Source organism: Carassius auratus, unplaced genomic scaffold (genome assembly GCF_003368295.1).
Source record: "Carassius auratus strain Wakin unplaced genomic scaffold, ASM336829v1 scaf_tig00038186, whole genome shotgun sequence".
Taxonomy (NCBI): Eukaryota; Metazoa; Chordata; class Actinopteri; order Cypriniformes; family Cyprinidae; genus Carassius; species Carassius auratus.
In genome coordinates this window covers 29,084-42,214 of record NW_020526426.1, presented here as the reverse complement: position 1 = coordinate 42,214, position 13,131 = coordinate 29,084, and the positions used below count along the sequence as shown (strand labels likewise).

At 40.5% G+C, this 13,131-nt stretch overlaps 2 protein-coding genes across 2 annotated transcripts; both read right to left on the bottom strand.

Annotated features, from left to right (window-relative positions):
- Positions 1–2,663: 2,663 nt before the first annotated feature.
- On the bottom strand, positions 2,664–3,638 carry LOC113083467 (trace amine-associated receptor 13c-like). The gene has a single exon (XM_026254521.1). The coding sequence runs from the start codon at positions 3,636–3,638 to the stop codon at positions 2,664–2,666; it is 975 nt and encodes a 324-aa protein (XP_026110306.1).
- Positions 3,639–8,034: 4,396 nt separating this feature from the next.
- On the bottom strand, positions 8,035–9,184 carry LOC113083465 (trace amine-associated receptor 7e-like). The gene has a single exon (XM_026254520.1). It carries the CDS (start codon positions 9,031–9,033, stop codon positions 8,035–8,037), a length of 999 nt encoding a protein of 332 aa, XP_026110305.1. The 5' UTR covers positions 9,034–9,184.
- Positions 9,185–13,131: the final 3,947 nt, after the last annotated feature.

Sequence of the window (13,131 nt, the reverse complement as noted above, 5' to 3'; positions counted from 1 at the left end):
ATAGAAACAGTCCGCATACTGAGAAGTGCACTCAGGACTGTGCATGTACATTGGATGATCTAGCCTGAAAATAGGCTTTTTTAAAGCTATTTAAGCAAAAGAAACAACATTTATGAGACAGTTGTTATACTATTCATATATTATTATATGATATGATCCATGACTGGGTGCAAACATAACATGTAGTTAGACTACAATATTTGAACACATTGAACACACACGCATACACACATACACACACGCACACACACACACACACACACACACACACACACACACACACACACACACACACACACACACACACACACACACACACATACACGCACACACACACACACACACACACACACACACACACACACACACACACACACACACACACACACACACACACACACACACATATTCACATCAGGTTTTCCTTAACCATTAACAGTTTATAATAGTATTAAAGAAACAAATTACGGAGGGATGGGACATATCTCAATCTCAGTTTCAGTACTCTGCTATTGGAGCGTGTTGTCAATAAAGGTAAACACGTTAAATTAACTGCATCTCTGCAATAATTGATGAAATATTCAATAGCTGGTTTATAGTCAAGACTCATATTTACAGTTTTTTTTCTGAATGCTTAAGCGCTAATCGTGATACTTGTAGCACAATTTCTAAAACTATTAATACGTATAGCAAAACCACTCACTGAGTTTGCAAAACTAAAAGCACCAACACTGCTTTGCACTCAGTTTGCAATTTTGTAACACACACTTTGCAAAACTGTAGGCACAATTCACTGCACAACACTCTTTTTTTCAGAACTTTAAACACAACTCACTGCTTTCACTCAATTACCAAATTTCCAACACACTCCTAGCAAAATTATACACATGTATGGCTATCATTAACACTATTTTGCCAACTGTCTGGCACACTTTCACATGTGAAAACTGTTTTAGATAATTAGTTAACTTTGCAATCAGCCTAAGCACTATAAATAAGCCACAGGTAAGCTGTCTGTGTGGAGTACAATGGAAGGAGCAGTAAGAGTGAGAAGAGTGAGAATCAGAGGAGGCCGAGGGAGAGGACGCGGAGATGAAGAAGTTGGAGGAAGAGGACGTGGAGTTGAAAGAGCGAGAGGGTTAGAGGAAGTTAGAGGAAGAGGACAAGGAGGAGAAAGAGGGAGGGTAAGAAGAGTAAGAAATAGAATAACTGATGACATCAGAGCTACAATAGTGGACCATGTCATCAACCATGTGATGACCCTGAAGGAAGCTGGCCAACGTGTTCAGCCTAATTTGAGCCGCTACACTGTGGCAAGCATCATTAGGACATTTCGAAATGAGAATCGGTAAGTACTTTGTAGCACTGCCATACTCTAATGAGAAACACAACAGTCCCATACATGCATAAATACTGAAATTGTTACTTTACAGAATTGCTAGATGTCCAGATGTTGGGGGCAGAGGAAGAATGTTCACTCCAGAGCAAGAGACCCATATAGTGAACATGGTGCTTGCCAATAATGCAATAAGACTGCGCGAAATACAGCAGCGCATAGATAATGACACCATCTTTCAAAATATACACAGTGTAAGCATTTCTGCACTAAGTCATGTATTTGCACACCAGAGAATAAGAAAAAAGCAAATTTACAGAGTTCCTTTCGAGAGAAACACAGAACGTGTAAAGCAATTGCGATATGACTATGTGCAGGTAAGCTATAGTGTCATTGGTTCTGAATTTGAAAGTGCATACTGTAGTGCTGTGCATGGGCCTGATGTGTTGCATTTGTTTTGTCTTGTCCAGAGAATGATGGAACTAGAAGCAGATGCCATGGGACATGAGCTACTTTTTGTAAATGAGGCCAGTTTTTAATCTCAGTAAAACCAGGAGACATTACTGGACACTGTGCCATCATCAATGTCCCAGGACAACGTGGTGGTAACATAACCATGTGTGCAGTTATAAGCCAAAATGGTGTTGTTCACCATCATGCAACCATAGGCCCATACCACACCGCACACATTATTGCATTCCTGGACACCTTACATGACATGCTCACTGTTCAGAGACCAGAGTATACCCAATATGTCATCATATGGGACAATGTTAGTTTCAATAGGGCTGCTTTGGTCCGCAACTGGTTTACAGACCACCCATCCTTCATGGCACTCAACCTCCCTCCATACTCTCAATTCTTTAATCGCATCGAGGAGTTCTTCTCTGCCTGGCGCTGGAAAGTGTACGACCTCATCCTCATCAACAGGTAGCCCTTTTACAGGCAATGGAGGAGGCATGTGGAGATATTGACCAGGCATCATGTCAGGCCTGGATACGGCATTCAAGGAGATATTTTCCCCGGTGCCTTGGACTGGAATCAGAAAAAACTGTAATATAACAAAAATAATATAAAAACCATTAACCTACCTGTAATAATACATTTCCAAAGTTTTAAATAAAATAAATATTATTGGAGTAGCTTCTACAAGAAAATATTATTTCAGTTTTTCTACTTAAAAATTTCAGGCTTATCCAGTGTTACCTACCATTTCTTTGTAATTATTTTAGAAATTTACTAGCACTTTAATAGACACAATTTTTTCCAGTGTGAAGAGTAAACAACAGAAGAAAAGGGGGACACATTCAGTTTTGCATTCAGTGACTTAGAGCAAATTCATCAGGGATGAGTCTTTATTCAACACTTTAAATGTGAAAATTAACTTCAAACTTTTCTGAAACCAGGGATAGAATAAAGCATAAATGATGGGATTAATCGTGGAGTTCAAGAAGAAAAATATTACAGCAACATTTCTGACATAAAACCTGTCAGCAATGTCATGTGAACTCACTATGGTACAAATATAATACGGCAGTAAACACAGGAGAAACACAATGACCAGAATCCCCAGCAGTATGGCAGCTTTTCGCTCTGATTTGTTTTTGGAGGATTCTGTTCTGTTGTGAATCTGAAGAGATCTTATAGCAGTCGCATGTCTCTTAGCAATGACAAAAACATGAGTGTATAATATTATAATGAGTGTACAAGGCATAAGAAACACACACAGGAGATCAATGAGAGATGAAACCCCATCTATAACAGCAATACATATTCCTGGACACATGACATCTGTGAAGTTTCCATTAACAAAAAGAAGAGTAAAGTTATAAAGGAGTGAAAAGAGCCAGTTAAATAAAGTTGCTATGCAGATGACAATGGGTGAGATCTTCTCAGAGTAAAGAAAAGGAGAACTTAAAGCCAAAAACCGATCAATTGCAATCAGAGCCACAGTATGAACAGACACACTTGTTGCCTGAAAAGTTACAAAATTGAAAACTGAACACATCAAGGGGCCAGAAATCCAGCATGATTCAATAAGCCAAGATAATTGAAAGGGCATCACAAAAACTCCCACCAGAAGATCAGACACAGCCAAAGAGAGGATGAGGATGTTCGCAGGTGTGTGGAGCTGCTTGAAGTGACTAACAGAGATGATGACCAGCAGGTTTCCACACACGGTCAGAAGAGACACAGCTGCTGCAGCCGCATACAGAATCACATAGACAGAAAAAGAAACAGATCTCTCTGGACACGAATATTCCTGACAGACATCGCTTTGGTTCATTGCTGTAAGATTCATTGTAAAGCGTATTGCTCCCTGTGACTTCCTTTATATACAAAATATGTAACCACATGTAAAGATTTCTGAAGATGCTATATGTATCTCCAACAGCTCTGAATCGCTCATCATCTGAAACACAACCTACACTGATTCCTGGAGGTTCCACAACACCAGATAAAGACAAGCTACCACCCACGCTGCCTTTTATAAACTTGACATGTTGACTCTTTTCAATACCAGCATCAAGGGAGAAGAACATACAGCCGGGAGATCAAACGATTCTGTTCAGGTGAACAAAATAACAAAAACACATAGCCTCTATAAACTGACCGTGTGTCTCTGACTATAAGCTACATATTGCCTGCATACACACACTTAACAAAAAAGTTTCTAAACTTTAAATAATTCCACACTCCACCCAGGGTACAAAAATAAAATACAACAAACCTTATGAAAGGAACCATAAAAATACAATCTAATGGCCTTTACTGTATTCATTGTTTCTTAACTAACCCCTTTAATGCACCGGGTGTGTGTTCATGGTGTGTGTGTGTGTTCACTGCTATGTGTGTGCACTTTGGATGGGTTAAATGCAGAGCACGAATTCTGAGTATGGGTCACCATACTTGGCTGTATGTTATGTCACTTTTTTATCTTCTTTCTTAATGAATTAAAAATGACATGACAAAATGCAGCCTGATTTGGCGTACGCACAGCCAGAAAATACTATTGTGTACTGTGGGCCCTTATAAAAAATGTTGTGAGGTTGTGAGAACTTAGCTTTACTCAAATAACTTTCAGCGCATGCTTTGAGAGTTTGTACAGAAACCCTTCGATGGACAGCACTCCCTCATTTATTATAATCAGGATTCTCCAACACTAACAGGATATAAGAACAGATTTATGTGTCTACTCACCGGCAGAAGCTTTATAGGACAACTTTTTCTGTATAAACACAGACCTTTTTTTTTTTACACTTAGATTCCCTATGCCTTTAATTGATTCACAAGTATACGACTCTTATGAGTCGGCTCTATTAATTAATCAGTCGATATGACCCAAGTTGTCAGTTTAAATGATTCTAACAAGTGATTTTAAGAAACATTAAAGGCTCTGTCAGAGCTTTTAAACATGTTTATATAACTTAAATACTGAAATGAACACATAACATCATAGATACAGTACAATATTTAAACACATTTAGGCCTGGTTTCACAGAAAGGGTTTAAGTTAAGCCAGGAATATGCTATAGTTCAATTAGGACATTTAATTATCTTTTTATTAACTTTGCCTTAGAAAACATTACTCATGTGAATCTTGAGATTAAACAATGGCACTGAGATATTTTGAAAGGGGACATATTACGCAAAATTCACTTTCACATGTTACTTAGATATAAACGTGTGTTAACAGTGTGTGAACACAACCACCCTTTAATGATAAGAATCCACCCATAAGTGGCTTATCCCCATAAGTAAGAAGCAGTGTCTCCCAACTACCTTTTTTCAGCATTGCTGCTAATATGATGTCACATTAGCCACAGGCCCCACCCACTTAAACTGAGAGACACATAGAACCGATGTTCATACATAGATCTGCCCTGAGCCAGTTCACAGCGAGCTGTACACAGTCCGCCATTGCTGCATTGATAAGAGTGTCTCTCAAGCGCTTTAGCTATTCTGTAGCTGGATGTATGAATCCACATAGCTCTCTCCATTTACTCCCGAAATCAGAGCTGCTGAAGACGAGGTAAATTCATTTTGTTTTTGAAGATGTTCCCTCAACTCTACCGAAGTTCATTTTTTGTCTGAATGAATCATTAACACTGGTCTGCTTTGTAAATGAGGGTCAGTATTAAGCAGTTTTTGCACAAAAGTTTCTCCTGAATGATGGAGTAGTGCTAACTCTTCGTGATCCAGCTACACCTCCAGAAGTAGTAAGTATCACGCGTTAGTTTTCCAAATTGCCTTTCTGAAAGACCTTCTTGGCACTCTGTAAGGCTAATGTTGCTAAAGCTACCATTGTGCTGCAACTGATGCTGCAGTTGGCATGCCTTCCCGTGCTACCAGAATGTTCGGGAATAGGAAAGTGGGAGTTAAGTGGGAGTTAAACCTCCATATGAATGCAATGAAGTCGACCGCTGAAATTAGTCGAGCTCATTGTAACAAGTGGGGTTTATAAAGTTTGTAATAGAATGCGATGGCACCAGGTGTTATTTTTTTTATCTTTCAGTGCTCCCGTTTGTGTAATACATAAAGTGCATTTTTTATGATGACTGACTTTTAAATCGAGTGAGGTTTCTGTAAAGATAAGGCTTGTACTAATAGTGGAGGGTTTATTCGCAAGCTCTTGAAGTCCCGCCCTCTTCCCTGGAGCACCAGCTCATTTGCATTTAAAGGGGAAGACATGAAAATTATGCGGTTGGCTCATACCCTAAAAGTGGCCATTTTAATAAGCTATAAAAAAGATCTGTAAAGTATTTTGAGTTAAACCTTCACGTGCACACTTTGGGGATGTCAGAGACTTATTTTACATCTTGGATCCCTTTAAGATCAATCGGTGCAAGTTTCTTTCAGGTTTTCAAGTTTTCAGTCATGCATTTTAGTCTTAAGGTTTAAGGCTTGTCTGTGAAACAGGGGATGAGGTTTTCCTGATCACAAGTTTTGACATTTTATCATAGTATTACAAGAATAAAGACTGGGGCTAGGTGTGCACATTTCTCAATCTCGGTAAATTTTTTTAATCTACAAGTAACCTGTTCTCAGAAAATGTCAGCTTGTTAAATTAACTGGGTATTTATTTAACACTATAATTGTAAATGTAATTTAATTTATAATTTTTTTCTGAAACCAGGGATAGAATCAGGCTGGTATCAAATGGGAGCTTGCGTGGGAGGTGGGATGATCTGAAGGAACCTATCCTACGTCAAAACGATTCCAAGTCTATATCACAAGAATTCAGTATTTTCAATATGTATTTTAGACATTTAGATGAATTACTAGCAAAAAAGACGTTTGCTCAATTAGGGATAACTGCAGTCTAGAACAATGGGCATGGTGAAAGATTTGTTCATTTACTCTGACCCCTCTCCAGGTTTGTGAGTTTATTAAATACACTGTTGTCTAAGGAAAGAAGCAATAATAATAATTTCAGAGCTAGAACAAGATAAAAAGAACAAAAATTAAGAAACATCAATATAAACTTTCAAGGTTAACACAGTAGAGAAAAGATTGCACAGCAGGTCAAACACAAATAATGTAATTTATTCTGAAGCAATAGTATCTTTTCTCTACTTTCTTCTGCACAATCTGACAATCTGACTTTGCTGCAGCCTGGAATTGAACTACTGGTTTTCGTCTGGTCAGAGGAGAACTGACCCCCCAACTGAGCCTGGTTTCTCCCAAGGTTTTTTTCTCCATTCTGTCACCGATGGAGTTTCGGTTCCTTGCCGCTGTCGCCTCTGGCTTGCTTAGTTGGGGTCACTTCATCTACAGCGATATCATTGACTTGATTGCAAATAAAAACAGACACTATTTCAACTGAACAGAGATGACATAACTGAATTCAATGATGAACTGCCTTTAACTATCATTTTGCATTATTGAGACACTGTTTTCCAAATGAATGTTGTTCAGTGCTTTGACGCAATGTATTTTGTTTAAAGCACTATATAAATAAAGGTGATTGATTGATTGATTGATAGTATCATCAGTGCTCTATCAGATCTTACTTTAATCAGGATATTTGAGTATGTTTGCCTTAAAATAATTTTGAGGTCATTTTTTTTACTTTATGAAGGGCAATATTTTCCTTAACTTAATAAAATATAAGTGTAATCATTTATTTCAAATTCCTAAATTTTATCAATAGTCTAGTGGACAAGTTTTAATGTCGAGCCCTGCTATGGCCTATGTCTCATCATCTAAACTTTTCTACCATGAGGATGATGGCCTAAAACACATATTCATCCCCACAATAAATATACATTAATTAGATATTCAGAATAATATTTAGACTGCTCTGATAAACCTGTTCAATTTTGAAAGTTATACTACATGCTTTGAACAAAGATCTACTAAAGAAGCACATGAAACTTGTGTTTTATTAAAATACATTTATATTTAATTTATAATGAATAATTTTGTAATATATATATCAAATATTCATAGATGTCTAGAGTTAACATTTCTAATCACATTATGGCAATATTACTAAAGTTTGATGTCACCCAGCAAATATTTCACTTTTGAATGCATGTAATTAGGGAGCTTTTTTTTTTTTTTATAAAATGCCTGGTTTTAGTCATCAAAATAACTGAATAATCATATTTTTTACTGTACAATAATGATGTAAAAGAACATTAGAAAATAATAAAACAAACACTAGAAAACTGAGGACAGTTGTTTGTTTTTCATTAAGAGCTTAATGACAGAACATTCATCAGAGAGGAGTCTGTGTTCAATACTTTAAAAGTGATAATTATCTTAACACTTTTCTTAAACCAAGGGTACAACAGAGCGTAGATAAGTGGATTGATGGAGGAATTAAGGTAAAAGAGAACCAAAACACTGTTGATAAGATTAGAAAATGAGTCATCTTTTAAGAAATTTGTTAAAGAAAATATATAATATGGCAGTAAACACAGGAGAAACACAAAAACCAGAATCCCGAGTGCTAATGCGGCTTTTCGCTCTGATTTGTCACTGACTCTGTTTTTGGAGGATTCTGTTCTGTTGTGAATCTGAAGAGCTCTTATGGCAGTCGCATGTCTCTTAGCAATGACAAAAACATGAGAATATAATATTATAATGAGTGTACAAGGCATAAGAAACACAACTATGAGGTCAATGAGGGATGAAACCTCATCTACGATATAAAGACATTCTCCTGGACACGTGACATCAGTGAATTTTCCATTAACATAAAGAAGAGTAAAGTTATAAAGGAGTGAAAACAGCCAGTTAAATATAGTTGCTATGCAGATCACAGCAGTTGAGATCTTCTCAGAGTAAAGAAAAGGAGAACTTAAAGCCAAAAAGCGATCAACTGCTATCAGAGCCACAGTATGAACAGACACGCTTGTTGCCTGAAAAGTCACAAAACTGAAAACTGAACACATCACTGGACCAGAAATCCAACATGATTCAATAAGCCAAGATAAGTGAAAAGGCATCACAAAAACTCCAACTAGAAGATCGGACACAGCCAAAGAGAGGATGAGGATGTTCGCAGGTGTGTGGAGCTGCTTGAAGTGACTAACAGAGATGATGACCAGCAGGTTTCCACACACGGTCAGAAGAGACACAGCTGCTGCAGCCGCATACAGAATCACATAGACAGAAAAAGAAACAGATCTCTCTAAACACAAATATTCCTGACAGACATCGCTTTGGTTCATTGCTGTAAGATTCATTGTAAAGCGTATTTCTCCCTGTGACTTCCTTCATATAAAAAATGCATAACCACTTCTGAAGATGCTATATGTATCTCCAACAGCTCTGAATCGCTCATCATCTGAAACACAACCTACACTGATTCCTGGAGGTTCCACAACACCAGATAAAGACAAGCTACCACCCACGCTGCCTTTTATAAACTTGACATGTTGACTCTTTCCAATACCAGCATCAAGGGAGAAAAACATACAGCCGGGAGATCAAACGATTCTGTTCAGGTGAACAAAATAACAAAAACACTGTAAACCTCGACTGTGTGTCTCTGACTCTAAGTTGCATGTAGCATACACACACTGAAAACAGAAGAAGTTTCTAAACATTAAATTAGTCTACTTTAGGTGTCAAACACTCCAGCCAGGGTACAAAAATACAATACAACAAACATTGAAATGAAAGAACCATAAAAATACAATGCAATGGCCTTTACAGTTTAATTTTTTCTTAATGATTTAAAAATGACATGAAATCAATGCAGCCTGAATCGGAGTATGCACAGCCAGCAAATTAGATATTTGAAATACGATCATGTGTACTGTGGGCCCTTATAAATAAAATTATTTGTGATGTGAGAATGGTATACTTTGCTTTACTCGAAGAACTTGATGCACATGCTCGAGTAACAGAAAGGTTGTACAGAAAACCCTTTGATGGACAGCACTCCCTCATTTCTTATAATCTGGATTCACCAACAATAACGAGGATATAAAACAGATTTCTGTGTTTGCTCACCGGCAGAAACACAAAGCTTCAAAACATAATTATATAACTTAATTACTGAAATGAACACATAACATCATAGATACAGTATAATATTTAAGGGGGAAGTCATGGCCTAGTGGTTAGAGAGTATGACTCCTAACCCTAAGGTTGTTATTTTGAGTCTTGGGCCGGCAATACCACAACTGAGGTGCACTTGAGCAAGGCACCGAACCCCCAACTGCTCCCCGGGCGCTGCAGCATAAATGGCTGCCCACTACTCCGGGTGTGTATTTTCACAGTGTGTGTGTGTTCCCTGCTGTGTGTGTGCACTTTGGATGGGTTAAATGCAGAGCACAGATCTGAGTATGGGTCACCATACTTGGCTGAATGTCACGTCATTTTCACTTTTAAACACATTTAGGCCTAGTTTCACAGACAGGGTTTTGGTAAAGCCAGGATTAGGCCATAGATCAATTAGAAAATTTAAGTATTTTTTAAAATATAATTTCCTTAGAAAAAAAACATTCACTAGTTCACGCTTACATATAATTAGCTGATGGTATGGTATGCGTATTTGGCGTGCTGTCCGGGGAAGGGCTCTGAGCTCGGGAATGGCCCGAACCTAGAGTACCCCCCCTTCCCCGTCTATTCATAAAGTGAACTCAAAGTGAGGAGATGGGGTGGAGGAGGGATGCTGATAAACCATCGAAAATAGAGGCTGCAGGTAGTGAACTATGTGGCTGTTGGCGCCCGGTCGGTAGGGCTCGAGCCGATGCTCAACGGGAGCTTGTGGTGTTGGAACGGTGAGCCCTACCGGCCGATGAGGAGGAGCAGCGTGGTTGTGGTGCCCGACCAGGAGGACCTGAGTTGTCTCGACCGGAATAGGTCACTGTGTTGGCGTACGGGCCCTACTGGCTGGTAGCCTCTGCTATTCAGTGGGCCAAGGGCCTAATGCTGACCGAGAGGGCCCATGAAGCCTCCGACAGGAGATTGAGACTCAGGATGACGAACGTCTGTGTCCTCTTGGTTTGGCAGATAAAAATTTTTGGGCTGGCCGACAAGGAGCACTCTGGCGACATCTGAAAGGAGATCCCGACTCACGGTATCAGATGGATGAGACTCGCTTGCGGCCGGCAAGCATAGGCCCGACCGGGAGAACCCTCGCCAGACGTCTGAAGGGAGCGCACGCATCAGACGGGTAAGCCTTGCCGGACGGGGAGAGTGGAAAGGAAAACCCGACTGGGAGGACTCTCACGGCATCCGATGGGGCATTCAACTCAGAACATCGAACGGTTAAGCCTCGCCAGGCGGGGTTAAAAGATGTGAGGGTAACTGAGAGGGTTTTTTTTGTTAGTTTATTTTGCAGGATTTGACGAGAGGTCAAGTCTCGTAGTGTCGGACGGTTACGCCTCACCTACCGTCAAATGGAAAGTTAAGTTGCGTGGCCGAGAGACTCTTACCAACGTCCGAAGGGAGCACACGCATCGAACGGGTTAAGTCTCGCTGACCGTAGAGTGGAAAGGTAAAGGTTGTCTGTCCAGGAGGCTCTCGCCGGCGGCAAAAGGGAGCACACGCATCGAACGGGTAAGCCTCGCTGACCATAGAAAAGGAAAAGGTAAGGTTGTCTAACCGGGAGGCTCTTGCCGGCGTCCGGAGGGAGCACACGCATCGAATGGGTAAGCCTCTCCGGATGTGGGACAGAAAAAGTAACATTAAGTGGCCAGGAGACTCTCGCTAGCATCCAACAGGGACTTCCTGTTCCCAGAAACAACTGGGTAAGCCTCACAGGCCGTAGGATGAAAAAGGTAAGTTTGTGTGGTCGTGAGGCTCTCGCCGATGTCTTATGGGAGTTTTCTACTCACAGCATGAGATGGTTAAGCCTTGATGACCGTAGGAAGGAAGGAGTTTATTTGTGTGTGTTTGGTACTTGCGGCATCGGACAGCTTGCCTATTGGGTTTTGCGACCTAGACCACGTGGAATGGTAGTGGTTGTCTGGCCAGGAGGCTCTCGTCAGCGTCCAATGGGAGCACTCGCATTGAACGGGTAAGCCTCGCTGGCCAAGGATGGAAAAGGTCACTTTGTTTAGCCAGGAGGCTCTGACCGACCTCCGATAGGAGCTTAGCTCCAGGAATCTAACGGGTAAACATCTCTGGCTGAAGGACGGAACAGGTTGTCTAGCCGGGAGGCTCTTACCTTTGTCCTAAAGGAACTTAGCTCCCGGAATCGAACGGTTAAGCCTCGCTGGCCAAAAGACGGAAAAGGTAAGGTTGTCTAGCCAGGAGACTCTCACCTACATCCAATGGAAGCCCCGACTCCATGCATTGGATGGGTAAACCTCTCAGTACGTAAGACAGAATGGCAAAAAGGGTAGCCCGGGGGATTTCACCTACGTCCAAAGGGAGTGTGAGCTCCTGGCAACATACGGGTAAGCCTTGCTGGCCGCAGAATGGAAAAGGTGAGGTTGTCTGGCAGGGAGGCTCTCGTCAGCATCCGATGGGAGCTTGAGCTCCTGGCATCGAAGAGAGAAGCTTCGGCATCCGGTGTTTATTTATTTATTTTTTATTATTATTATTATTTTATTTGTATTTTTATTTTTTAATTTGCGAGACCGGATGGGTTGTCTCTCTGGCCATCAGAGGAAAAATTGAGATTGTTTTATTTGCGAAGCACCCGTTGGTGTTCGGCAAGAGCTTAATTTGCGGTATTTGCGGGTACGTCTTGCCATCGGAGGGAAAATTTGTTTTAGCTGTGATGTACTTGTTCGATAGGTAAGTGTCGCTGACTGAAAGAATATATATATATATATATATATATATATATATATATATATATATATATATATATATATAGATTTATTTATTTATTTATTTTTTTGTGACACTGCTGCGGCAGTGGGGAGATACGGGAAAGGCTCCTGCGGGAGCAGACACTGCTGCGGCAGTGAGGAGATACGGAAAAGGCTCCTGCGGGAGCAGACACTGCAGCAGCAGTGGGGAGATGTGGAAAACGGAGAAGTAAAGGGGAGCATGCGAAGAGGAGGAGAGATAGCTGTTTGGGCCACCTGCGGAGCTTGCTTCGGCTGCTGTAGATGTTGGCTGCGGGAAGAGTAAAAAGGGTTAGTAACATTTGATGGGGCAAGCTAAAAATGAATGGGTAGCCTACTGTGTTACCGGCTTAGCAATTGGTTGCCTGATTTGACAATTCCTCAAGCCTTATCCCTTTTATTATGTTCCTGTTGGAAAAGCATCTTTCCTCTCATTTGGCCTCCGGCCTCTTTAGACGGTCTTCAGAGTGGATAAGTTTGGAACGTTGTTTTCACGTTGTAGTATGGACTGTGGAAACAGAGGCAGTGGGG

What these genes read in the sequence shown, in the direction of transcription:
- LOC113083467 (XM_026254521.1), bottom strand. Translation starts at nt 3,638, where the DNA reads ATGAATCTTACAGCAATGAACCAAAGCGATGTCTGTCAGGAATATTCG.
- LOC113083465 (XM_026254520.1), bottom strand. Translation starts at nt 9,033, where the DNA reads ATGAATCTTACAGCAATGAACCAAAGCGATGTCTGTCAGGAATATTTG.